The 26,096-nt window shown below is 40.7% G+C and overlaps 1 protein-coding gene across 16 annotated transcripts in view; it reads left to right on the top strand.

The window, feature by feature from the left end:
* The window catches only part of LOC132121590 (transcription factor 7-like 2), a 94,655-nt gene extending 70,834 nt beyond the window's left edge, over positions 1–23,821 (top strand). For 3 of the 16 annotated variants that reach the window (XM_059531140.1, XM_059531130.1, XM_059531134.1), the window contains 10 exons: positions 6,696–6,828; positions 8,397–8,499; positions 9,622–9,708; positions 14,125–14,262; positions 14,356–14,518; positions 14,811–14,919; positions 15,925–15,987; positions 16,682–16,732; positions 17,858–17,930; positions 21,454–23,821. In XM_059531140.1, the coding sequence (XP_059387123.1) occupies positions 6,696–6,828; positions 8,397–8,499; positions 9,622–9,708; positions 14,125–14,262; positions 14,356–14,518; positions 14,811–14,919; positions 15,925–15,987; positions 16,682–16,732; positions 17,858–17,930; positions 21,454–21,889 (1,356 nt within the window). In that variant the 3' untranslated portion in view covers positions 21,890–23,821. Of the gene's footprint in view, positions 1–1,379; positions 1,832–6,695; positions 6,829–8,396; positions 8,500–9,621; positions 9,709–14,124; positions 14,263–14,355; positions 14,519–14,810; positions 14,920–15,924; positions 15,988–16,681; positions 16,733–17,857; positions 17,931–18,416; positions 18,490–19,120; positions 19,182–21,453 lie in introns of those variants that run through there. The other 13 variants (XM_059531141.1, XM_059531133.1, XM_059531136.1 and 10 more) reach the window with 10 other exon arrangements.
* The last annotated feature ends 2,275 nt before the right edge of the window (positions 23,822–26,096 follow it).

Below are 26,096 nucleotides of genomic sequence, written 5' to 3'. Positions count from 1 at the left end.
TAAATCTTGCCTTTTAAAATAGTTGTTGATTTCTTTTTTTATGCCTGCGTTTTGGTTGTCATTATTGTGGCGGGTGTTTGCAGGCTGCCGGTCAGCGGCGGCCGAACTGCTAGTTTACTTTAGAAATTGCACGTGTGTCAGAGGGGGGCCATGGGAACGTGGCAGTCCGGCTGAATAGAGGGAGGGGAGGCAATTAGCTGCCATGTTGCCGGGGCTCTTACTTGTCAGGCTGGCTTTTGTGTGAATCCTGTAGAGGACATTCCCAGGGTTTTGTTTGGTATTTAGGGCCGAAAGACAGCAGCCGGAAAGCGGCAAAGAGAGAGGGAGGGGAAATTTAAGTGCTGAAAAATAGCAAGTTCACTTTCTCCGTTTCAGAAAAATTTAGGTATATTATTTTCTTTTAAATGTCTGAGAAAAACTCAATTTTTCAAAATAATTTCAGATGTAATGGTTTTAGATTTTTTGCAGTGTATTTAAAAATGTGAAACTTAAAGGTTTAAAATAGTGGGATATTTGTGGCTTTATAAAAAAAAAAAACATTTGAAATAAAAAAAAACAAGGGAAAAGATCACTTTTTTTAGGTTGTGATAAAACGACGATTGATCAGATTAAAATTTTTTAATTAGTTATTAATAAGCATTCCTTCTTCCATTTCCTTGTATTTTGGTGAAGAATGTGAATCAAGTATTTACTCGTATTTAGAAAAACGATTTCAAGGCGGCAAAGTAAAGTAAAAAATACACACAAATAAAAGAGAGGATCTGTGGAGTAGGTGCACCGAAGGCCTTTGTAGATTTGTCAGGGCAAGACCATGAAGAGTTAAACGTATGGAGCTTCTTTATTCCCCTAAAAAAGAAAAAGAGGGAATAAAACAATAGAAACAAGACCCCACATTGATGTCACCTCCATGTCAAAACAGAGACAAATACCTTTCTCCCCTTTTCCTCCGTCCTCCCCCGGATGGTGGGCTTAGAGAGGGGACTGTCAGAATCACACAGATAAGTGACTGCTTGCCACACTTTGCTGATCTTGCCCTCCCTTTGTGAATGTTGTTTTCTCTTGTTTTTCTCTCGCTCTCTCTCTTTCTGTCTTCTTCCCTTGCCTTGCTCGCTTTACCTTGTTGTAGCCAACGCTTTTCAAGCTGCTAGTTCGTCTTTGGGCATCCTGGAGGCACTGCAGAACCCCCCCACACACACACACACGCAAACTTGGACAGACACATGCACAACCATAATAAGCTTTTTTTTCCTAGTGTTTTTTCATGTTTCTTTGCTTGTGGGAAGACATCTCAGCAGCTCTGATAACTATCAAGTGAGATTTCTCTTCATCTTAAAAAAAAAAAAAACGTATCGTTTTGAGCTGGACAGACTGAACGCTGAAGGAAAACCCGACAGAGATGAGTGATTATCCGCTGGCGGAGGACAGGCCTTGCCGGACGTCCTGAGAAGCAGCTCTCCCTGTGATCCGCAAAAGACCCACTCAAAAAAAAAAAAAAGCGGCCCTGCGAACAATGGCGTGCACGTGAACTTCTGTGTGTGTGCGACTCTTTGGTTTGGGACACACACATGCGCCCGCTCAAACACAATAGCAGTTTTGGGAGAGAAGCTAAGGTTGAAAAAGAACAAGAAGAGAGGGAAGAAAGGAGAAATACTCTTATTCGTTGGCGGTAGTGAGAGGTGGAGGACAGGGGAGGGCCACGGAGTTGCTCATGTACCCGAGAGAAGGCCTTTCACTGGGGCTGGAGGAGAGGGGAGGAAAGACTGGCTCTCTGGCCTCTGGGCTGGCTCTTCTACAGCAGGTTGGCTGCTGGCAATTCAGTCTTAATGCCTGGGTAAGTGCTAAGCGTTAATACACACGCTGTTTTCACACTCCTGTGGCCTTTTTAAAATCTTCTTTCTTCTTTTTTTTAGACATACTCAGTGCTAGGACTGTGGTTAAGGATGCACTGTCATTTTATCTGCCTCAGAGTGGCTTAAGATGTCTTTTGAGAGAGTGTGTGTGTGTGTGTGTGTGTGTGTGTGTGTGTGTGTGTGTGTGTGTGTGTGTGTGTGTGTGTGTTTCATAAGGAAGAACTAAGAGATAGATTGATATTGCAGTTGAAGCTCTGCATTTAGTTCAAAAAATGTCTGATGACAGGGTTGAGGGTTTGAAAAAGGAAGTGAAGTCATAACATATGAACAGAATGAATATAGCATAAGTATTGCTGGTGCTTATTTTTAGCCTGTGGCTTTGATGTTTAAGATTAGAAATTTGCATTTAAGAAAATTTGTTTGGTTTATTATTACATTTTTCTTTATTGCTTTAAATTGACAAAGTATTCTTTCATTTACTTGATGTTTAAAATGCATCAATAATTATTCATTAAATAATCCTGCACTTTTTTTGTTGTTTTCAGTTTCATTAGAATCAATGTTACATGTTTTCGTAATTTTTTTAAACAAATTAGATATACATTTTTCTTTATCATAATTGCTTTTATATGAAAGAAGCAAAAAACTGCTAGTTTTTCTGTATTGAGAACAGAGGAGGGAAGTTGCTATTTATATTTTCATAGAGTGTCAAAGTTAGGCATTTGTTTTGTTTGTATCCATTTGTGTGTGAGCGGTGGGCGGATGAGGGTTGTTATAGTGACGGTGACATCATCATAGTTCCACATTCTTTTGAAGTTCTTCTGGCTTATTTCGAGCTTTCTTTTCCGAACGGCATTTGGCTGCATCTATTTCTTGCTCATTTGAACATTCCCATACATAAACAAGCGTGGATGTTTTCTGCATTGTGTCCACTGTGCTTGGATGCGAGCCACTGGCACGTACACTTCTCGAGTTCAAGTCCTTGGCAGCTTTTTCTGCTTGCTCTGGAATTTCGCAGGCCTGAGAGCCCCTCTATCCATCATGAGGATCTCACACCCCCTGCGTGTCCCCCCCACCCCAGCCCCACTACAGCTCATTAGAGCCCACAAGCTCGAGTGACAACTCATCATATCATGCTGTAAAGCAGAGAGAAGCGCTCGGGCCCTCAGGGGCCACAAGGTCGCAACCTTCACATTTTGTCTTTAAATTGCTCTGCAAGATGCCACCAAGCAGAAATGCAACGCCAACAGCTTTTTCCTGCTGTTGTCCGGCCCTCTGTCTTCCTCTTTTTCCTTGTATCTCTTCCACAGGCCTCTCTCAAATTAACCACTAATAAAACCAAATATTGCCAATTTTTTTTCTAATAATCAGCTTATGTAAGATTTACTTTGTATCAGTGCTCATATACATAATAAATTGTACATTTTTAATTATGATTATTATTTATTGAAATTATGATTTATTGCTATATAATTTATTTATTTATTTATATAGTAAATGTTTATAACTACAATCCAATCTTTAAATATTTAATTATCTAAAAGCAGATTTTTTTTATTTTTATAATATAAACTAAATATAAGGATTCTCATACGTTTTAAGCTAAACATTTTACATTAGAATTATTATGATTTATTTATACAATAATGTATGGAATTTTGTAAATGTTCTAAGTATGTTAAGCACTTTAAAAAAAACCTCCTTCAGTCTTTATGAAATTATATTTTTTTAATTTTTGTTTAAATATTTTACAAATATTTATTTATTTATTTACATTTTGCTTTGTTGTAAAGTGGCCTTGAGTATTGTGAAAACCGATAACTGAATTACAAAAAATATTAATAATTATATTTATGTAAGTATCACTACTACTACTACTAATTAAAATTTGCTACAAATTGTTAATAAAAAAAAAAACATGATATATTCTTTCTCTTATTTGACAGTGTGTATTTTGTGACTATAAAAAGTGATTCTTGTGATCAGTAAAAAAAACTGTCTGAAGTCTTATCTAAAGATGTCAAAAGGGTGAGTGCATGTGTGTGTGTATATGTGAGTGTGTGTGCACACAACTTGGTTTGAAACGAGAGAGGAAGAGAGAGTGAAGGACAGGATTTGATAGACGCTGCATCAAAATGAGTGTGACATGCTCTTCTAAGACAAACAGGCCTCTCCATGGCCTCTTCATTAAAAGAGGCCAGGCTTTTGTAAGACCACCACTAGGGGTCACGACCCCAAGCACAAACTGTCAATCTCATTGGTTTGGAAGAGGGTAAGTATGTCTACAAATTTAGTCACACAATCAATGGCTATACTGACAGATTTGTTGACACATATTAAGAGTATTTTATATTTATTTAGCTTGTCCAAACACATCTACAAACTGCATTTTTTTTTTCAGAAAATCTAGTTTTCTATTAAATATTATCATTATTATGATTTACCTGGTTATGTGAATTAGTCCTTTAGCCTTTTTCCTCTGTGTAGTTGTGATGGTTGTGGTGGGAGGTATTGGCAAACTATTAAACAGGAAGCAGCCCGCTTTCTGTGCACATAATAGGGAAAAAGACGCCCACATTTTTTCTTTGTGTTCCTTGTGTGGGTTTATTGTGCGTCTCGCTGGACCTCCATGTGTCAGTCTCTAAACAAGATGAGTTGTTTAGAAGTAGGGTTTTAAAGAGTGCTTATTCTGCGATTGTTAGCGTCCGGCAGTATGCGGTTGTCTGCGGGTATGCACAGGCGCATACGTAGGTGGTCTTCTTCACTCCCCTGAGTTGCTAGAGACAATTAGCTATGTCTGGAAGAACATGGTAAAGCCATCGTACAATAGCAACAGGGTCAATAGAGCCAGATTTATTGTGAAGCTTTTCTTAAGACTCAAGACTTAATGGACTTGAATAGCACTCAGAAGGGAACTTGTTTAAAGAATGAGTTTTTGTATGGTGATTATCCATTGCGCCATGTTATTTTTGTCCCACTGTGTGTCTTGTTCAGAAGGCATTGTGACAAAAAAAAAAAAAAACAGAAAAGGGCTTGCGTGTTTTAAAATAAGGCCTAAACGCAGGTCCATGTTTTAAGTAGTCTTTCTAGCAGGCGCGTTTCTCCCAGTGTGAAGAATAAAAGTTACAGAAATTAAATTTTCTAGCTATTCCAATCAACCTCCTTTTTTCTTCTTAGGGTCTTACTGATCTGTTCACGTAGAGAAGCGGGCAGAAACGCTACTGTAGCGAACCGCAACAGCGTGCTGCTCTCCCTAGAAGCCTGATAAACGGGATGCCCGGCTATTATTCGTGTGGCTGTGTGGCGTTTGAAAGGCGTTCTGTTAGACGCAGTGACTGTGATGTAAATCATTCGGCTTGTCTCTGGGTGAATGTGGCCGCAGTGGACAGCCATTTGGAGCTGTCCCTCAATGGAGAGGCCTTGGACAAAAGAACTCATTTAAATGGCTACTAAAGCCATTCAGCGCAAGGAGAATTGACAACATTCTTTCACATCATTACTGAGGGGGAGGTTATGGGGTAGCTTGTGGTGGAGGGGTGCAGCAGTCGTCAGCTGTGTTTGGCAGCTGTCATCATCCCGTCTGTTTTTCTGATGATGGGTCTTTCTTTTTAAAATGTATTTCTATATCTTATATCGCAGGTTGTTTTTCTCTGTGGCCTTGCTCTTTCCTTTTCACATTTCTCTTTCTGTCTCCACACTGTTTTCTGCTCTCAGGGGCCCTGAAAACATCCCCAGAGCCCCTTTTCTTTCCCCAAGCAGCTCTGTTCAGTTCATTAATCTTTCATTGGGAGTATGGCAGAGCGGAACGCCCCAATGCTGAAAGTGGCCTCTCTCTGTGCCTATTTTTCCACGTTTAGAGGCCCTGGATGGATACTTCAACCTCTCAGGCCTGGGCCCTGGTGTGCTTCCTATTCTCAAAGCTTAGATATTTTAGTCCTGACAAAAGGATGGTTCACGTCCTGATATCCAACCCCATTGCTTTTGTAACAACATCTCAAGTGTTGGATTTAATTTGGCATGTTTTAAATAAAGACAGTGGCCTCTGTGTGCTGCGGGACATGCACAGCCATCAATCAGACACGCGGGCGCCTCAAAACCCGCATCTATGTGAACAACTCAGGGTGTGAGATGTTTTCCTGTCAGTCGGCTCGGTTTGGAGCCAATTTATGCAGCGTCTACAGAAGCAAATCCCAGTCCACGTGTGGCCTGTCAAATGTACGGCACGGCAGTAATCTGGTTAGGTCGCGTGTACTGGGAATACACTAATGCCAGGCCATGCCTCAGCACCCCTCTGCTCGGCTGTAATCTTGGGTAATTGAAAATGGGGCCTGTGCCACTTAAGAACACAAAGAGCAGATTACATAGCTAAAACCAATTTGACCAAAATGCAGAAATGGATTTTCTCTCTTCCCCTCCACCCCTCCTCTTCTAGCTTTTATAATGCAAACCCTTTTCCAAAAGCAGACCCTGAAGGAAGAGGAAGGGGTGGGAGTGCGAGATGTGGGTAACCCAGAGAAGAAGGAGGGAGAGCGAGAGTGTGCTTAGAATGGCTGTGATTTGGTTTATTAGGTGGTTTCTGTGATTGTAAACGTGATGCTTTTTGGGTCAGAGACACGTAATGCAATCAGGCTTTTATATATCCAATGACTGTTTGAATCAATATTGTGCTCCCCTGAAAGTGTTTTTAATTACAAACAACACTGTTCTGAGAATGGGCTTGTGGTTTGTGAAGGAAGCATAGTTGAAATCGAGGCGCCGGTGTGTTTCTGCCTAAACCCAAACATGTATTAACAGCTGCTGCTTCTTCTTCCCACCCCCTTCCCTCCTTTTTCTGTTTCTTGGCAGTCTAATAAGGTCCCCGTGGTACAGCACCCTCACCATGTGCACCCGCTCACACCTCTGATCACCTACAGCAATGAGCACTTCACGCCTGGGAACCCCCCTCCACATCTACAGGCAGACGTGGACCCCAAAACAGGTACATATGCATGCACTTCTTTCTTTACATTCATGAATTTTAAAACAGGCAGGACGAAACCCAAGGCTAACCTTCAGGCCCGTTAACTAGCCTAACCTATTCAGGCGCTGTCACGGTTACACTGTATGATCTCGCCAGTCTGTACTACTGCATTCACAGCTACCTGGTAAGATGCATCAGAGCGTTGGCTCAGAGCCAAGATCGCACCCCTCCTATTGTGTGCATGTTGAGATGGAGCTGTTGACCTGGGTCGGTTAAGCCTGTGGAGCCACTTGACTTCTGGGAAATGTAGCCGAGGACCTCTGTTATTTAACTGCGGGATCCCGGAGCAACAACACCTAAGAGAAACAAAATCTCAGTTTTTGCCCCGTTTTGATGACATACAAATCGGACAGTTGTGGAATCCGGATTTTTACCAGAAGCAGGAGGTTTACCAGAAAACTCGATTTGAAGGTTTAGGCTTTATCTGTCAGGATTCTCATCTCAAAACAAAAAGATTTCTGTTCAGCTGTGATATAATGTCATTTGGTGGTATGTTTCAGAATTTGATTATCGCACAGAGAGGCATTTTGTAACACTATACAGTCGAACAGCTGCTCTTCAAAGCTGTCAACAACCTGCATGTTGACTTTAAGAGGGCTTTTTTCTGCTCTCATAACAGACTTTGTCACTAAGGGCCTCTTTAAGGACTCAGAGACTGTTTAATGTGCTGCTTAATGGCTCGCTTAATTGAGTTTAGTTTAATTAATTAACAAATTGCATTAAGACTGCTGTACACAGTGCCAAAGTGCTGTGGAGGCATTGTTTTCCTCCTCCTGCGTGGCTAGCATCAGCCAGCAGTATCAAGCTGAATTTCGTTTACCTTTTGAATAGAGTTCTTATTTTTACTGAACCATATTTAGTGGATTTTTAAGCAAAATAGTATCAAGTAGTCTAAATGGAAGTACATTGAGTCAGTTCAAAGTCAGCTAGTTTGTTAGCTAGAGGTTTATATTGTCATCCACATAGTTGCTGAAAGCTCTTGTGAAAAGTTGTAAGATATTCTATGCTAACTAACTATGCTTAATATTGTAAACCATCTCCCCTTCACATGTAATGTTAATAATTTGGTTAATTGGCTGTTAAACTCTATAAAACCAATATTGGGACTGTTTTCACACTTGAACAGACATCCACCGCTAATGTGTCAGTCTCTCTTAACACATGCTTCAGTGTTTGCGTTGTTGACTTGTGAACCTCAATTATCGCCTGTTGTTAATCCTCTGATTCGATAGACAGATGTGACAGGGCTCTGTATTTTGTCTCCTCTCCCCTGTGTGCCATACAACATCGTGGCTGCCTCCACAAGCTTTGATCAGAACGTGTGATTTAGAGCTGTGCATGTGAGCTCAACCTCCTCCCTCTGATGTTGACTCTGTTCAATTGTGTATCTCACAAAGGATAAATTTAACACTTAAACTTCAGCTGGGAATTTCTGTGTCAGGACAAGAGCAGAAACATTTGCACACCGTTCACACACACATCTCTATCTTCATTCTTTTCTTTGCATTTATATATTTCTCTTGCAGGAATCCCAAGGCCTCCACATCCTTCAGACATATCCCCCTACTACCCCCTGTCACCTGGCACTGTAGGCCAGATTCCCCATCCGTTAGGATGGTTAGTACCACAGTAAGCAGTCCAATTTTATTCCTCTTCTTTCATCTTTGTGATCCTTTTTCATCTTTTGAAACGTTAGTGCTTACTTATTTGTGACGGTATAACGTGGTGTTCATTGGGGTCCAAAGTCTGAGATCTTAAAAGTGCTTTTAATGAATGAATCAATCAATTTTTAATAATATTTTATTATATTTAATAATATTTAATAATATACAGCTTTTATATTTCTAGGGATCAATTTGATTATGAATCACAGTTTTTTTTATTTTGAGGAATCCAACTTTTGGGCACCACTTTATATCTTGTGACATACTTCTGCATTTGTTCAAATATGTTGCATTTTGTTATTGTGTATTTTATATTCGCCAGGCCTCTGTCCACTTTGCTGTGGGCCTCTGGGTATTTAAGATGCAGTTTGAGACTTTGGCCATCACATAACACCAAAGCTAACTCTTCACCTCTGTACAGTTTATTCATTCTGGAAAGGCACAGCTGGGGCCCACAGCAATGCACCCATGGCTTTCTTCATCCCCTAAACTCTAAATTGTGGCAAATGCTATTTTGCATGTCTCTGTATGGTCCAATTAGAGTAATGAACTCTGATTGGCAGTATTTTACCCACAATTCCACACGGGGGCTCTCCCCTGGTAGCTCTTGTCAACACTTGTTAATATGACAAAAGGCTACAAATTAAGCTCTGTTAATTTAATGTTTTTTCACCGCTATCTAAATACCGAGAGAGGCCCCAAGCGCAGCCATGGCCCTTTGATTCTCTGCACTTTATTTTGGTATAAATTTACATTCATTATTGTTTGTCTTTGGATGTGTAGACCTCAATTAGTGTGATGGCTCCATTAAAGGGACCGGTGCTTCGTCTTTAATTAGCACAACAAAACACCTAGTTTCAGCTCAGGGAGAAAGGCCTCCATCGACACCAAACGCAGGGTTATGAAATTTAATTAGCCATTCCTATCAGATTTGTGGCATTCAAATTGTTCAGAGTTTGCTTCCCTTTGATCTGCGTTCTGCAATCCCCTAGATTTTTGTTCTGATCAAATGAGAATAAAGCCGCCTGCATAGAAAGTGCCTTTTTTCATCCCTTCCTTTACCTCTCTTCCTTTCTTCTTTTCCTAGGCAAGGTCAACCAGTTTACCCAATCACGACGGGAGGTTTCAGACACCCCTACCCAACTGCCCTCACTGTCAATGCGTCCATGTCAAGGTGAGTTGAGCCTTGGGACGGCCGACTCGCTGAGAACGCGAGTGTGTCAAAACCCCTGCAAACTTCTCCCTTAAGGAGAGACAGTTCTCGCCTCAGTGTTCAAAAAGACGGTCCCATGTGATCCGCTATGTATTCAAATATTAATTGTTATCGTTTTATAATGAGACCCCTAAAGAACGCTTACCCCGACTGAACGGCAGAGAATAAGAGGACTGTCAATTTAGCTACAGTCAGATGCAGAAGTAAACAATCTCTTCGTAAAATGCTGCAGATCTCTGGGGCCGTCATTGGACTCTGAGCGAGAGCTTTGTGTGGGCTCTTGTGGTCTGGTTCAAGTGGCGATTTGGACGCAAATGTCCCCAAGAGAGCAATAATGGTTGTGTGTGTGGGGGGATTGTGGGATATGTGTGTGAGCGTATGTTTGTTTTAACTGTCACAATGATTACTCCCTTGTGACTGTTCCTCATCTGTTATGTGAGAAGTGGGAGGTGTTTGCTGTAGATGACAAATCTCTGTTTGCTTTATTGCTTTTATGTCATTTAAACATAAATGCAACAAACCGCTTCATATGGTGGTCACTTTCTTCTGCATTTACTCAGCCTTTCTCTCCTAATCTGAAACATATGATACTTTTTTCGCAATGATGATGATGATGGTAGTGCTGAGGCTAGCCAGAGAGGCACAGAGGCAGATCTGGTTTATAGTTTCCAGAAATGGAGACCAACTCAAGCCCAGCCTGTGTCTCCAGACAGGGACAAACTCCTGTTTAATTGCAGTGTGATTGGAAAAGCAGCTCTGGAGTCCTGGCAAGCTTGCACCAGCGGACATTGATGGATAAATGTGAGCAGGGAAGCAAGAATGGGAGGGAGAAACAGGGAGGGGTTTTGTGCGTCTTAAACACTGGCCTTGGTTTGAGAATTTTTGAAGGGAGAAAAGCTTTAGGGAACACACTCAACAAAATGTCCTGTTCAGGAAATTAGAATATTTAAGATGCTCAAACATTGAGCCCTCATTCATGAAACACAACTGGAAACAAATCTGTGTGAATTGTGTCAAATTTTTGTCATTCTTGCATAAATATGTAAAATTTACTTGATAATGATTTGATGAACAGTTCGTTCATTAAAAAAGCAGAAACAAATTTGTCTAAATGATTTGCAAAACTATTCTTGCGTAATTATACATTTTTTTGTGTACAAAGTATACATACGAAAAATGTATTCTTAAAAATACATTGTATATCACTCGTTAAACATTTTTTCTAGATTCATTCCCACTGATGCAACAAATCTAGTAAAAATTGCTTTGCTAACAGTTCACTCTTAAGTACATTGACACATTTGACAAACAATTCATTCAGGAAAATTTTTATTTTGCAAAAGAATAACTTATGAACAATTCATTCTTGAACCGCAAATCACTTCAAGAAACATATCCTCATAAGTACGTCATAAAAAATTAATTATCTCAGTTAATGCAGCAAATTCACACAAGAATGCTGTAACAAACAATAAACATTCATTCTGCTTGCGTGAGTAAATGAGGCCCAATCTCGCATTTGCATCTAGTATATTTTCATCATCATCACACAGTTTAAAGTGGCCAGGCCAAACATAACAGCTCTGAAACCAATATTTAGCTCTGCAGTGATGATTGGAGTGCATTGGCAGCTGCTCTGCTTATGAGCACAGGGTCTTTGCAGCTGGTACTGACTCTTAAAGGTCCATTTTATTAACAGCTGGCTCTGAAACCAAGCCTTACACATTTGACACCAACAGCTTTCACCCTGTGTGTGTTTTGAGGCCTCGGCTCCATAGAGAAGTTGTTTATACCCTGCCAAGGCCTGAAATTAGCCCATTCTGCCTGCTCCACCGTCAGGCGCCCGTGTGGGTCCGCAGCCTCTGCTCCGGCACTGGACCTTCATTTAAGTGACAGCTGATTCTGTTCTAACGAGGCCTTTATATTGTGATCATCCTATTTCCAGTGCAGGCTAATTGAATCTTCTGAATGGGGGCTAGGGGGATTGGTGATGTGCTGGGGAAGAGCTAATGCATTTTGATAATCTGTAATTGAATTAGCATAGATTAATAAGTGGTGGTCTTGTGTCTCAGCGGATGGAAGGTGCTTTAGCATGTTTGTGTCAAAACCAACGGCGTCCTCTGTCATCGGCCTCCTGCGCAAAATAATGAGCACCAGAAAAAGGCTTCATTAATTGTGTTTATGGTTTTTCTGTTAATAAAGAGGACGAGAGTGAGGGAGAGGGAAGTCTTGCTTTGTCTTCTTTCACAGTCAGTGGACAAGAACTCCAGGAGGCCTTCGGGATTAAGAAACGCCCATATGTTGCTCTCCAGTGCCTGTCTTCAGTTCAGAGAGATTCTGATGGCCCTATCTGCTGCCATTTATTATGCAGTTAGCACACAGGGCTTCATGTAGCGATCTGCTTTTCACCCAGGTAACACTCCAGCCTCCTAAAAAATACATTTCCGATCACGAATCGCATTGACTCGGATCCAGCAAATGAGCTACATAATGGGGTTGGAGTCGTACAGGTGTATCGGCCGTCCCGGGTGACAGGGGGAAGAAGTGTAGGCCCCTTGGCCCCTGCCCGTTCCTGCCCTTTGATATGTTCCTCCACCCGCACCTCTGCTCCCATTCCTTATTTTTCAGCAGAGGAAAAGAAAGTGAATGAGAGACAGAGCGCACCGGCGGGGTCTTTATACGTTAAACAGGCGCCGAGGCCATCGCTCCGATTGGCAGTTAAATGGCTCTCATTGACACTCAGCTGCTGTGGAAAAAGATTGAGACATTGGACCCTGCAGGGTCCCTTCTCTGCACACCTCTGTCTCGCTCTTCCCTCAGCAGGGCTAAATTGGTGGCAGGCTCCGCTGCGTGCTGATGAGCAGAATGATGCCCTGTGTTTCAAAGGGATGGCCGTCATGTTTAAACCATAACCTGGGCCTCACTATGGCAACAGAGGCACGGGTGGGGGTGGTGCTGATGGGACAGTCAGGAGGAGAAGGAAGGAAAAATTGGACGGTGGAACAGAGGAAATTTTAACAAGTATGCAAGGACAGTAGAGAATGAAAAAAGGTGGGGGCTAATGATCATGGCACTGCAGCCCCTCAGTAGAAGCAGACGGGTGGCCCGGATGACATGGAACAAACACAAATGTGTCAGGGATGAAGGGAAGAGAGAACAGGAGAAGAGAGATTGTGGGGGAAACAAAGTCCCCTGAGAGAACCTCCAACAGAAGCTAGTTGTTCCTTGTGAGTTTACAATCATCATTATATTCTGGCTCCAAGCCATATAGCCACACTCAAGCAGATAATGAGCTGTTTGAAAAAAAAATATATATATATTCCTTCTCTTTTTTTTCCATCATCCACCATTCTTTCTCTCAAATTTGTGTACGGCCACGCACAGCTTGGATGCACTACACACACACACACACACACACACATACCCAGGCACAGATATGTTCATTTGTACGTTCTGCAATTTATTCTGCCTTCCTACTGATCTTTATAGAATGCTAGGGGGATGATTTTATAGATATGTCCTAAATAGCCAGAGGACATTTTAGTTTGATTTAAAGAAAATAATCAAATTGCAAATAAATGAGAAGAAAATTACCACCCTAAATGGTCCAGAATTGACCTCACTGATCAAAAATATTTTACTGAATAAAAAAAACATTAATTAAAACAATTTGACCATATCTAATTTATTCATAAATGCTTGTGGCATGTTTGTCATCAGAACACATTTTGCATATTATTTCATCTTTTTTCAAAATACAGTGTTTTCTCCACCCTTGAAATGAGCAAGTACTTGTGGGTGGGAAGAAATAATATTAAGCAATAACTTTATATTCCACTTTTTATGATGCAGTCAAATCCAAACATTTTGATGTTAAAGACATTTAAAAAAAGTAAAAAATTACATATATATATTATTCGAATTATTCGTTATTCTGGTCAGATTATAAGTGCATGTTATTCAAAAGAAGAAAAAATTTCCAATCAAAATGTAATACTGTAGTTTCTCTGCCTCTGAAACATTTTTCTATTCTGTGTGGAAAAATGATATTAATAATATTTACCAATGATTTAATCATAGCCAACGTTTTATGATCCAAAATGTATATTCTTCCCAACATGTATTCCATCTATTTTGATTTCGAAATGCATCACATTTTGGAACTAAAATGCTTTTTGTTTCGTGTTGTGAGTTCTAGTTCTTAGATTTGTCATTTATTGCCATTTCCTTTCTTCCACATAACAGATGTACTGTATTAGGTTACTGCTGTTTTGTCTTTATAGACTATATACACTGTGATGTGTCAAGTCTTTAGCTCATGAATGTGTGTGTGTCCATCCATCATTTCACCCGTGTCCACTCTGACGATTTACACAGTCTTCTCTCCTCCAGGTTCCCTCATCACATGGTGCCCCCCCACCACAGTTTGCACACCACAGGGATCCCCCACCCAGCCATCGTCACACCCAACGTCAAGCAGGAGTCCTCTCACAGTGACATCGGCTCCCTCAGCTCGTGAGTTCACTTTACACTTTTCAGTTCTCTATTCATCCAATAAAGTCACAATTTGTTATGCATATGCTAACATCTGATCCCCCCCATTGGCAGGAAACATCAGGATGCGAAAAAAGAGGAGGAAAAGAAGAAGCAGCCACACATAAAGAAACCTCTGAATGCGTTCATGCTTTACATGAAGGAAATGAGAGCCAAAGTGGTGGCAGAGTGCACACTGAAAGAGAGCGCAGCTATAAACCAGATCCTAGGCCGAAGGGTGAGCCCCACACACATTACAAGACTAAAACATCATTCTGTCTCAACTACAAAGACCACAGATTGCAGTGTTGTCGGCAGTGGAAAAACACTGCTTATTCACATTTCTGTTTCTTTGTAATCTTGCTAAATGTTGCTTCTGAGTAAAAGTACAGGGGGACATTTTAATCACGGTTGTTTAAACTGTTCATGAAAACACTTCCGTGTTGTTCGAGTCTAAATGATCAGTGGTCATTCCTCTGTGTTGGCCGCACTTTTGACGGATGTCTGTGTGTGTGTTTCTCTATGTGTAGTGGCATGCTCTGTCTCGAGAGGAGCAGGCCAAATACTACGAGTTAGCCAGGAAAGAGCGACAGCTTCACATGCAGCTGTACCCTGGCTGGTCAGCACGAGATAACTATGTAAGTTTTTAAGTTTTCAACAAGTAACAATCTTTTATTCCCTCCCCAGGAGCCACAGAGCAGTTTAAAGCCATCTAGATGTGTATTGTACAAACCATGTGACGATTAACCAAAAGCCTTTGGAGAAAACTAAAGGATTCAGACCTAAAACAACTGCTGACTGGTCTTTGCTGGTTTAAGATGGTTTGGCTTCCCAAAACCACTCGAAAACCAGCAAAACAGACCAGCAAGGTTTAGCCAAGCTAGAAGACTTTAGTTTTATTTTAGCTCTATCCACTGTACATGTGCTTTTCCTCAGTGCAGTCAAATCAGTTTTTTTCTGCTTTCATTAGTATTCTGCTGGTTCACCTAAAAAGAGAAAGGCTAGCTGAGATCAGAGTAATTAAATAACCACAGGGCCTAAACGCCTCGCAGCTTTGATGAAAGAGGACATCTCTCTCCGCCGCTAGAAATGGGGAACGAGCGCACCGTTTACGGTTTTGCTAGAGTTTCGCGCCTGACAAACGGCCCCACCGCCCAGCCTGTCAACTCTCCTTGGAGTCTGACCACTTTTCTTGCCTCGCCTAGTCAAAGTTCATCAACCGGAGCAAGATAATCGCTCCGTCCAGGCCCAACCTTGGCCTCAACGCAATCAGCAGTCACAGACACGTCCGGCAGAACTGCCGTCCATTTTCGAGGAGGGCAACTGCAGTAAAAGTTCTCTCGCTCTGCTCTTCCCCTCCAGTAAACCGCGCCGTTCAAAGAAACCTCAAGAGCTTCCAATCGTTTCACAATGAAAGGAAAACTAAGCAGCGGCAAGAAAACAAGGAATAAACAAAAGAAGAGAAATAGGACCAGGGGAAAGATAGGGAAAGTTCTGTTTTGTCCTGCAGTGGCATTTCAAACCTTCAGGCTCTTAAATGAATAAATAAATCAGTGAAAACATTGGGCTCTCTTTGTTAATTTCATGTCTTGGTCTTTTCTGCAATATAATAACTAAGGTTCCTGTCTATTTCTCTTTTTCTGGCGGGTAACTATCAGGGGAAAAAGAAGAAGAGAAAAAGGGAAAAGCAGGCAGGAGAGGGCAATGGTAAGTGAGCTGCAATTATCTCTCATATTAAAGCAGACCCATCATCTGTCACAAGTGTGACATCTCAAAGATGAAAGTCCAGCTTTTTTTTTTTCATATCTCTTTTTTGTGCCTGCCTCATTTTGTATATAGCTATGCTGCTACCCAATGCAATATTTACATGATAGACTGCTTGTTATCCCCCTCTCCTCCCCTTGCCCCATGTCGAGCATTAATAACATTGAATATGCATGACCCCCCCCCACCTCCTCCCCTCCCACCAGCTGCCCCCCACCCCTTGCCCAGCCCCCCTCCAGCATTTATTGTACTATGATATGTATGTTTTGAGAGTGTGAGAGTTAATGACCCTTGTGACTGAATACCGTCCTTCGAATGTGCCGCCCATGCTTGTGTGTCACTGTGCTTATGTGGTTGTAACTTTGGGCTGATCTTGCTGCATGCTTTTAATATACCTGTTTATATAGTAATAATATATATAAAAAAATATTTTGTTTGTTTTTTTTTAAATTCACCCACATCTTTCAATTAAGGAGGTTTGCTGATTACATTGATTTGATTCACTTGACCGTTCTTTTTTATGATGCTGATTACTGTGAGATATTGTCCAGGAAGAATGCAGAATCATGTATTTGCGGTCTCTCTCCATCATGGACACCTTTTGAAGGCCTCTGTATCTTGTTCTTTTTTTTTCCAGAACACAGAGAATATTTTCCAAACCCTTGCCTTTCACTCCCTCCGATTACAGGTGCTAATGTCATTTTGAGTCTTAAATTACTAACTTGCTTTTTTTCCCCTACTTTGGTTCTTTATGTATTTGTTTATTTGTGCCTGTGCAGTATATCAAATATATAATGATCTTTCTTTAATGAACGATGTTCCGTATTTGCTTTATACATCTTTTATTTGCTAAGCTCAGTAATTATCTTAAAGAATATGTTGCTTTATTTTGCTCCTTTTCAGTTGTTTCCTTTGCTCCATTTTTCATTATACATATACTTTCATCAAAAGATGCTTCTATGTTAAAAGTCATGTTATGATGTATAAAAAAATAAAAATAGGTAAACTCTAAGCATGCAGCTGCAATATGTTTATAGGAAAGACCTCTTTATGCTAAAAATGCCAAAGATGTTGTTATCAGGGTAAACCTCCTTAATCTACTCTACTGCCTTCAATAGCTGCCCCTGCCTCCTCCACGCCCCAGCATGATTGCGGGCTCTGCCCTGTCTCCTCCTGATCTGCTCCACTTACAACCTGCCTTCACCCTCCTCAAAGACCCATCTACCCGTGAGCTTTGCACTGGTGCTCAGGTGGGCTGTTTGAGGTGGATGAAAGTGGACCAGGCCTGTTTATGAGCAGCTTCGTAGTGTTTCCCTGGCTTAAACTAATGCTCCGCCTCCCTCCTATAGCTCCTCCCTGCTACTGCTACCTCAGCAACCTGTCCCTGTCACCTCCTCTAGTCTAGAACAACCAAATAATGGCCGGCAGACATGTATCCATATCTGCTGCATCCCGCAACGCTTACCTTTTAACGAACGAGCATTTATTTACCCATAAAGAGCCTTGGTAATGAAAGGCATGCACTGTGTGCTGATGTATTGATTTCTGTCATCATTTACTTTCACATTTGTTTCTTGCAGTTTTACATTTTTTTAATTGTTTGTATTACTAACAAAATATGGTCAAATATGACTTTAAAGGAATTACTGCACATTTGATTGCTACTATTTAAATTTATCTGTAGGGGGAAAAAAACTTATTTTTTAAAAAGCTTGTTAGATTCATTGGATTCAATTTATCTCTCTTTCCGCTCTCTTTTCTGATTTCATCTCACCTCTGCGCTGGCTTCCTCTTCCCTTCTTCGTCCCGTCAGATCTGAGCGCCCCAAAGAAGTGTCGCGCACGCTTCGGGCTCGACCAGCAGAATAACTGGTGTGGCCCATGCAGGTGTGTATCTGGTGTGCCGGCAGGTGTGCTAGAGCAGGTGACAGCTGGGGAACTCTCTCATTGGTACCTCCTCCCACTTTTCTGGCTCTCTCAGACTCGCATTCTCTCCACGCCACTTCCTCTGCAAATCAGCTTCTGCAAATCTGGGCAATGGGTTTTATTCTTCATTGCTAGGTGGGACGGAAGGGTTGTTTGTGTGGTTGTTTTTGTGTGAGTGTGTGAAAAAGGAGTTCATGTAGAACTCCTTGTTGAATTGAAAAGAGGTGGGGGTTAAATAAGAAAGGCGGGGTTTATTTCCCTCTTTTAAGGGGGAGGGGTGTGGCCAGGGGGTTAAGATGAGCTGGTCATGGTAAGTTTTTGAGGAGGCATGGTACCAAAGTCCACAGCTGAATCATTTGCTCTAGCTCCATGCCTTTTTGTGTCCAGTGACATGTGCTTTTTTTTTTTCTTTCTTTGTTGTGTTTTATGTTCCTCTATGGATAACAGATGCAAATACCCCTAAGAAGTGTCGTGCCTTGTTCGGGCTTGACCAGCTGGGTTTATGGTGCAAACCCTGCAGGTATATTCCCAGCCCCACTCTTGGGGAGAACGCCTAAATTACGATGATGATGATGATTTTAAGATGACACAAATCAACTTTTCTTCTCTTGAAACTTCTTACTGGATTGTATTTTTCTACTTCAATCTCTGAGGCCTTGTTACAGTTTATATGTTTCACAAAAACTTCTTTTTACTTGTTTCTGTCCTTTTCTGACTGTAGAAACACTTCAGACAAACTGAAATCCTTGGGCAGAAAATCGCAAAACAAATTATAATTGCAAAGGCATTGTGGTTTAAATTTCAATTCAAGCATACACTTTATTTGTTTATTTATTTATTTGATTTTGAGTTTTTATATATATATATATATATATATATATATATATATATATATATATATATATATATATATATATATATATATATATATATATATTAATATAATTTAGTATTACTGTTTATTCTGCCCAAGGAACTAATCTGCTGTTTTGTACTGTTCTGCCCTGGTCACTTCTGTTAGAACTGTGTGATGTAGCCACTTGTTTTGTGAAGGGTAGGGTTGGGGTGATGCCATCTCATCCCTCCTCTCTCTTTTTTTTCCCTCCCCTTCTTCTTCCTTCTCCACTCCTCTCTTATAACCCTTTATTCAGTCCCAACCTCTTGTCTTTCTGTTCTAATACAAGCAGTCTTTGAATTGGGAATATGTTGATGGTAGGTATTTGTTTCTGCTAAGTAATACCCTTTTCTGTGTCATGCTTGTTCACTTTCCTTCACTTCACCCTTCCCTCATCGTGGACATCAGACATTGTGCTGTGGTGTTACTCCACTTTCCATTTTCTACTTGCCCAACTGTATCCCCGTTCCACCAATTTCATTGTCCTTGCTAGTTTAGAAATCCATCTGATCCACTCCCTCTAGTCTGACCTCCTTCAGGAGCAATAGAAAGCTTCTCAACTTTAGAGTATATGTGACTCTGAGCGTTGGATGTTGCAAGTTCCAAAGTTCACGTTTGCCGTGCATGCCAGTGGGGGAACGGAAAAGCAAATACTTACTTAAATGCTACTAATATTTCGTATTTTATATTTCAGTTTAATTGAATGATTGTATAGCAAAAAAAATTGCTTTAATGCTACATTTTCCTTTAGATGTTTTTTTATGAGTTCAATATTGTCTGAAAAAGCACAACCGTAATTCTCATATCTCTTTTGGAGACTGTTGAATCTCTTTCATTTGATTCGCTCACGAGGAAGAAATATCCAGCATTGTTGTTCGTACTTTTAAGTTGAAACCGCGCAATATTTAGCAATTTCTTGGAGACAGATTTTTTTTGTATGGATGTGTGTAGCTGGAGTTGCTGAAGTTGTATTTCTTGAGGGGTAGTACCATTCATCAGCAACTCTTGTTATTCAGAGGAACAGCCTGTGCATTTTTTGGGCTGTGCTTGAGAGAAACGTGTCTTGATTTAGGGAGCTGTAAGGTTAAAAGACCCCACTCAGCTCTGTTTCCTGAAAGATGCATCTAGAGAAATTCCCTCGGAGCCCCATAAATCAATAAGGAACACAGTGAGATACTTAGAATCAATATGGCTCTTAAAAAATGGATATTAGCTTATTTACCACTGTTTGACAGGCAGTTAGCACCTTGACAGACCCAAACCGTTCCTTAATTCACAACCAAGCTCCTCACAAAAGCGCAGAGTAGCAGGCAGATCAAACGAACACAGCTCTGCCTCTTTTCACCCATCTTTGACACTGAAGTGCCATGTCTCCTCTGTATTAAGTCGTGCATGCCCACCATACACAAAGTCGGTTTAAGTGACCGTGGCAAGATTTCCGTCCTCTTTTTTTACATTTTTCTTCATCATAGTGTGTATCTTCCTCCTTGACTGTCTTTTTTGCAATTTCGTCTGAAATCAACACGCATAACAGCAGGCAGGGGTATGACTTGAGAAACAATCCTTACCTGACTGTTATTTTCATGACGTAACCACAAAGAAGTTCCGGGTTAATTGATCCCGGTTCTCCCGCAACTCTCTAGCTCCCCCTGTATTTGATTAAATTCCCTTTTATTTTACTCTCTGTATTTGTTGCTCTTTCTTTTCTCTTTTTGGAGTTAGCCTCGGCTGCATCACTGAGCTTGCCCTTTAGGCAGGATAAAAAAGAGGGGGGGGGGGGGGTTGTTCAGGTCAGGTAGGGCAAGGTATACTGAGGTTTTCCCTCTTTCTCTTTCAGTTTCTCTCACTTTCTCTCACCCTATCGCTTCTCGGCTCTCTCTCTACCCCTACCCCTCACGGCATGCTGGCTTGGTGCTGGTGAGATGTGGCTGACTGGAATGGCTGGCCGTAGGCGTAGCAGACGAGGGAGGGTCCTGACCCGAGCAGAAATGCAAACATGGCACCACGACCTCTGTGCAGAGCGCTCACACACATGTCTTAGGGGCAAGCTGAGAGTAGCGCTTCCTCTCTAACCTCTTACCCCACCATCTGAACTTCCCCTGAAGGAACGCAAAGAAAAAGATAGGAAAAAAGAAGGGAGAAAGAGGAGTGTAATAATTCAAGCTGATGTGTAAACCGGATGGATCCCCTTGCGGTTTGCGAAACCGGGGTGGAGTTCTTTTGTTTAGAGTTGTGTTGCGCCGCCGAAGGAAAACAAAGAGATGTAGGCCTCACCTCTTTCATCATCCTCCTTCCTCATTCCATCTGTTCATCTTCCTCTCGTCCTCCCACTGTCCTGTCCTCTCTGCATGTAATCGTGTGTCTCCGTGTGAAAGCGAGACGCGTCTGACCCTAATCTTGTCCAGCTCTAGCGTCCATTTTCATGCAGAGTCTGACAGTGGGTCCACCAAAAGTTGCTAATGAGATCAACATGGGTGTCCCAAATTTAAGATATGTGCATTTAAATGGACGTTACGGCTCTGTGTGGTTCACTCTAAGGTTCAGATAGCGAGCTGTAATCTGTCCCCTCTTTTCTTGTATTTTTTTTAGGAGAAAAAAGAAGTGCATTCGTTACATTCAAGGTGAAGGCAGCTGTGCCAGTCCTCCCTCTTCGGACGGAAGCTTACTAGAGTCCCCCCCATCCTCCCCCTCAATGGTCTCTCCCTCCCCGTCCTCGAAAGAGTCCAAATCACAGACTGAACAAATGCAGCCTCTCTCACTGACTATGAAACCGTCCCCCCTGCTCTCGTCGTCCCAACACCAACACATCTCCATGGCCCCACCTTTAGCTCTGTTGGACAACTCCAGGGCGGGCAAAACATCCGGCTCGGCACACAACGGCTCCTTGGACCCCTCAGACGTATCGTCGACCCGACCCACAGGCTCCACCTCCTCCCGGCCGACATCGGCATGTCATTCCCACTCTCTGCTGCCCAGCTCCGCCACGATGCAACCCCTTTCACTCGTAACCAAGTCGATAGACTAGCTTTGTTGTTGTTTTTTTCAAACCAGCTTTCTCTCTCTGTCTGTCTTTTTTCATTCTGTGTTCTGATTCTCTTGTTTTTTTCTGTGCGATATGGCTTTGGAAGTTCATTGGTCAATATTTGACCTGTCATTATCAAAAAAAAAAGAAATTATTATGATTAAATATTGATAATTAAATACACTAAGTTCTAGAGTATAGCTTTGTGAATCTGCCAAATTTTTTATGCTTTTTTTGGTTTTGTTTTTTCCTTTTTTTTGGCTGTACAACAGCAAATACATAATTGTTATGTAGTTTTACATAGACATGTTTAAAGACAGATATACAAAGTAGGTGAGGATTCGGTGAGCCCTTTTCTCAAAGAATTGGTTCTCCTTCATTATTTGTATTAAATACGAGCTTGTGAACCAATCATTTTACAGCTGTCCAAAACTCTGAGGGCACGAGGACTGTGGAGACACCTCTCTGACTGAGGAACAACTTTAATCGTGATGTTACTTGTTCTTGTTTAAATGTACAGAAATATGGGGGGGGGGGGGGGGGGGTTACTGTGTTAATATGCATTGTTCCATTGCGTTGTCCGTTTTATCTTTCTTTTTTGTCGTTGTTTACCAGGGGGAGGGAGGTTGACTCGGGGTTGGGGTGGGTGGACACGATTGGATGGGTGTTTTGGGGGGGGGGGTATATAAAAACATACTGTCACATTGCTAGGACCAGTAGTATTTATTGCTTTAGAGATTGCTTGTCGTATCTTGTATGTTGTCCCTTTTTGAAATCTTTTCATTTTCTTAATACGTTGTATAAATATTCTTTTTCTTAACGTAAGCAACTTCTATATATATATATATATATATATATATATATGATGCATTTTTACAAGGTTTTGAAGTTTCAAATGTTTTAACATGAATTTTATTTTTATCTTTTTTTTTTTTTTTTTTTTTTTTTTTTTTTTTGGAAAACCAGGATTCCATCTAAACTACAGTGTAGATTCTCAAAAAAAAACTAAAAGCGAAAAAAAAAAAAAAAAAAAAAACAGACGTATGCACAACTTAATTTCTAGAAACATATCTATAAGCCATTTTACAACAGTTGAAAAGGAAACTTGAAATGGGGACGGTGGGTTTCATGTCTTCAGTAGTCGAATTTCGTCTCAAGCCCTTCTTTTATATTGCACAATAGTCAGTCCCCGTCGGACTGTAGATTCATGTGCTGATTTTCCCCCGTGCCAAAATTTGTGATAATTTCTTCCTTTTATGATGCTGTAGGTTCTTTCGTTGTCCAATGTTTGTTTTTTCTTTTCATTTTCAACCATAATTTGCTGTGACGTTACATAGATTGCTATGTATGTAGTATAAATGTTGCTATAACAAATGTGTTTGGTAGCAGATTGTCAAATAATAAATTTTTAACTTAAAAGACGGACATCATACTGTATAAACCCTCAAGGGCCAAATTATGTATATTAGGAGGTTCATAAAAAAACTATTAAATACTACAAAAAAACACAAACTGCCACTTTTAAGTACACTACTACACTTAAGTAGATAGAAAAAATAGGCATGTTGATGTTGCAAGAAGCTGTAAAAAAAGCTACAAGAGAATCATTCATTCGGTGCCATTGTAGTTGACATGACGCAACTGTAACCCGTCGATTACTTCTCTGGTTTATTAAGATGCTAATGATGAATAGTTTGAATGTTTCCTTAACGGCTGTGATGTTCCTGTTCTCTTTTATGCTCTTATAATTTTATTTTTGTTTCTTTTTATTTCTTTTTCTTTTCTTTTTTTTCGTTTCGTTCGTTTTGTTTTCCGTTTGGTTTCTATTATTTGAAATGGTTTCCAAAAACCATGTTTTGTAATGAATAAATGTTAATGCTGTACAGTCTCTGTAGCATGCAGTTCTGTATTAATAAAAGCGAGTTAGTATGTGAACTTGCCTTCTGTCGTCTTCTGCCCTTCATTTGAATTTGACTTTGATTTGACAAGAATTTGACTGAATTACAATCCATATTTGTTCAATAATTTTAAAGGATTATTAAATACATAAAATCCAGGGGTGGAACCAGCACACTGGTCACATGCTGGTTTCTTTAAAAAAAAAATGAGGGTTGCTTGCTCTGGCACTGATAACAAATACAGACAGCATTAATGATGATTAATGCAAATGAAACTGTGCCAGATCAACCTGAAGTTAGAAGATCCTTCTGTTATGCTGTCTACAGCTGGTTTCACTCAGGATGGAAAGCCCATGCTGTTAAAGTCTGTTTTTTTTAACTAGCCAGAGTAAATCAGTCATTTGCTTGTGGCTTTAGAAGTAATCAGAAATAGTATTTCATATTTTTATTAAAAAGGAAGACCTCTACATGTTCTTGCACAATATTTTCTTTGATTTGACAAATCAAAAAAAGACACAGTTCCAGTTGTTTTTTTAAACCGATCAAGCAGACGTGGTATATTAAATACAACAAAACATCCAACTTGCTGCCTATTAAACAGACATTGTTATTTTCTGATGTAATGGCAGTATTTTGTTACTCATATCACCGATGTCTGTTAGAAGAAAAGTTGTCTTGAATAGGATCGTTAAGTCCATACCCTTTGAATCGCTAAAAGAATAAACAGACAAAAAAAGGACATTTTTTTTGAGGACATCTCGGTCTGATTGGATGTAAACATCAGTGGATTCAGACCTCTATTCAACAATACTGTTCAAAGCCTTACAAATTTTCACCTTTCAAGAATAGCGACAATCCTTCAGCATTGTTCCCAAATGTCAAAAGATCAACTGAACAGTCTCTGTGTGCTTATCCACCATGCTAAGGGAAAAACGAGTTGATGTAAATTATAGTTCAAAAAGATTTGTATTACTTTCATTTTAGATTTTCATTAAAAATGCATTTAAATATGTGCATCTATATGTAATCTATATGTAAACAAAATGCAGCTACTGCTTGTGAAACCTGCGAATTTCAAATAATTTTTCTAACATTATGTACAGTCATGGCCAAAAGTTTTGAGAATTGCATAAATATTGGAAATTGGAAAAGTTGCTGCTTAAGTTTTTATAATAGCAATTTGCATATACTCCAGAATGTTATGAAGAGTGATCAGATGAATTGCATAGTCCTTCGCTGCCATGAAAATTAACTTAATCCCAAAAAAACCTTTCCACTGCATTTCATTGCTATCATTAAAGGACCTGCTGAGATCATTTCAGTAATCGTCTTGTTAACTCAGGTGAGAATGTTGACGAGCACAAGGCTGGAGATCATTATGTCAGGCTGATTGGGTTAGAATGGCAGACTTGACATGTTAAAAGGGGGGTGATGCTTGAAATCATTGTTCTTCCATTGTTAACCATGGTGACCTGCAAAGAAACGCGTGCAGCCATCATTGCGTTGCATAAAAATCGTTTCACAGGCAAGGATATTGTGGCTACTAAGATTGCACCTAAATCAACAATTTATAGGATCATCAAGAACTTCAAGGAAAGAGGTTCAATTCTTGTAAAGAAGGCTTCAGGACGTCCAAGAAAGTCCAGCAAGCGCCAGGATCGTCTCCTAAAGAGGATTCAGCTGCGGGATCGGAGTGCCACCAGTGCAGAGCTTGCTCAGGAATGGCAGCAGGCAGATGTGAGCGCATCTGCACGCACAGTGAGGCCAAGACTTTTGGAAGATGGCCTGGTGTCAAGAAGGGCAGCAAAGAAGCCACTTCTCTCCAACAAAAACATCAGGGACAGATTGATCTTCTGCAGAAAGTATAGTGAATGGACTGCTGAGGACTGGGGCAAAGTCATATTCTCCGATGAAGCCCCTTTCTGATTGTTTGGGGCATCTGGAAAAAGGCTTGTCCGGAGAAGAAAAGGTGAGCGCTACCATCAGTCCTGTGTCATGCCAACAGTAAAGCATCCTGACACCATTCATGTGTGGGGTTGCTTCTCATCCAAGGGAGTGGGCTCACTCACAATTCTGCCCAAAAACACAGCCATGAATAAAGAATGGTACCAAAACACCCTCCAACAGCAACTTCCTACAATCCAACAACAGTTTGGTGAAGAACAATGCACTTTCCAGCACGATGGAGCACTGTGCCATAAGGCAAAAGTGATAACTAAGTGGCTCGGGGACCAGAATGTTGAAATTTTGGGTCCATGGCCTGGAAACTCCCCAGATCTTAATCCCATTGAGAACTTGTGGTCAATCCTCAA

This window comes from Carassius carassius, chromosome 39 (assembly GCF_963082965.1).
Source record: "Carassius carassius chromosome 39, fCarCar2.1, whole genome shotgun sequence".
Taxonomy (NCBI): Eukaryota; Metazoa; Chordata; class Actinopteri; order Cypriniformes; family Cyprinidae; genus Carassius; species Carassius carassius.
This window is presented reverse-complemented; position numbering and strand designations above follow the sequence as displayed.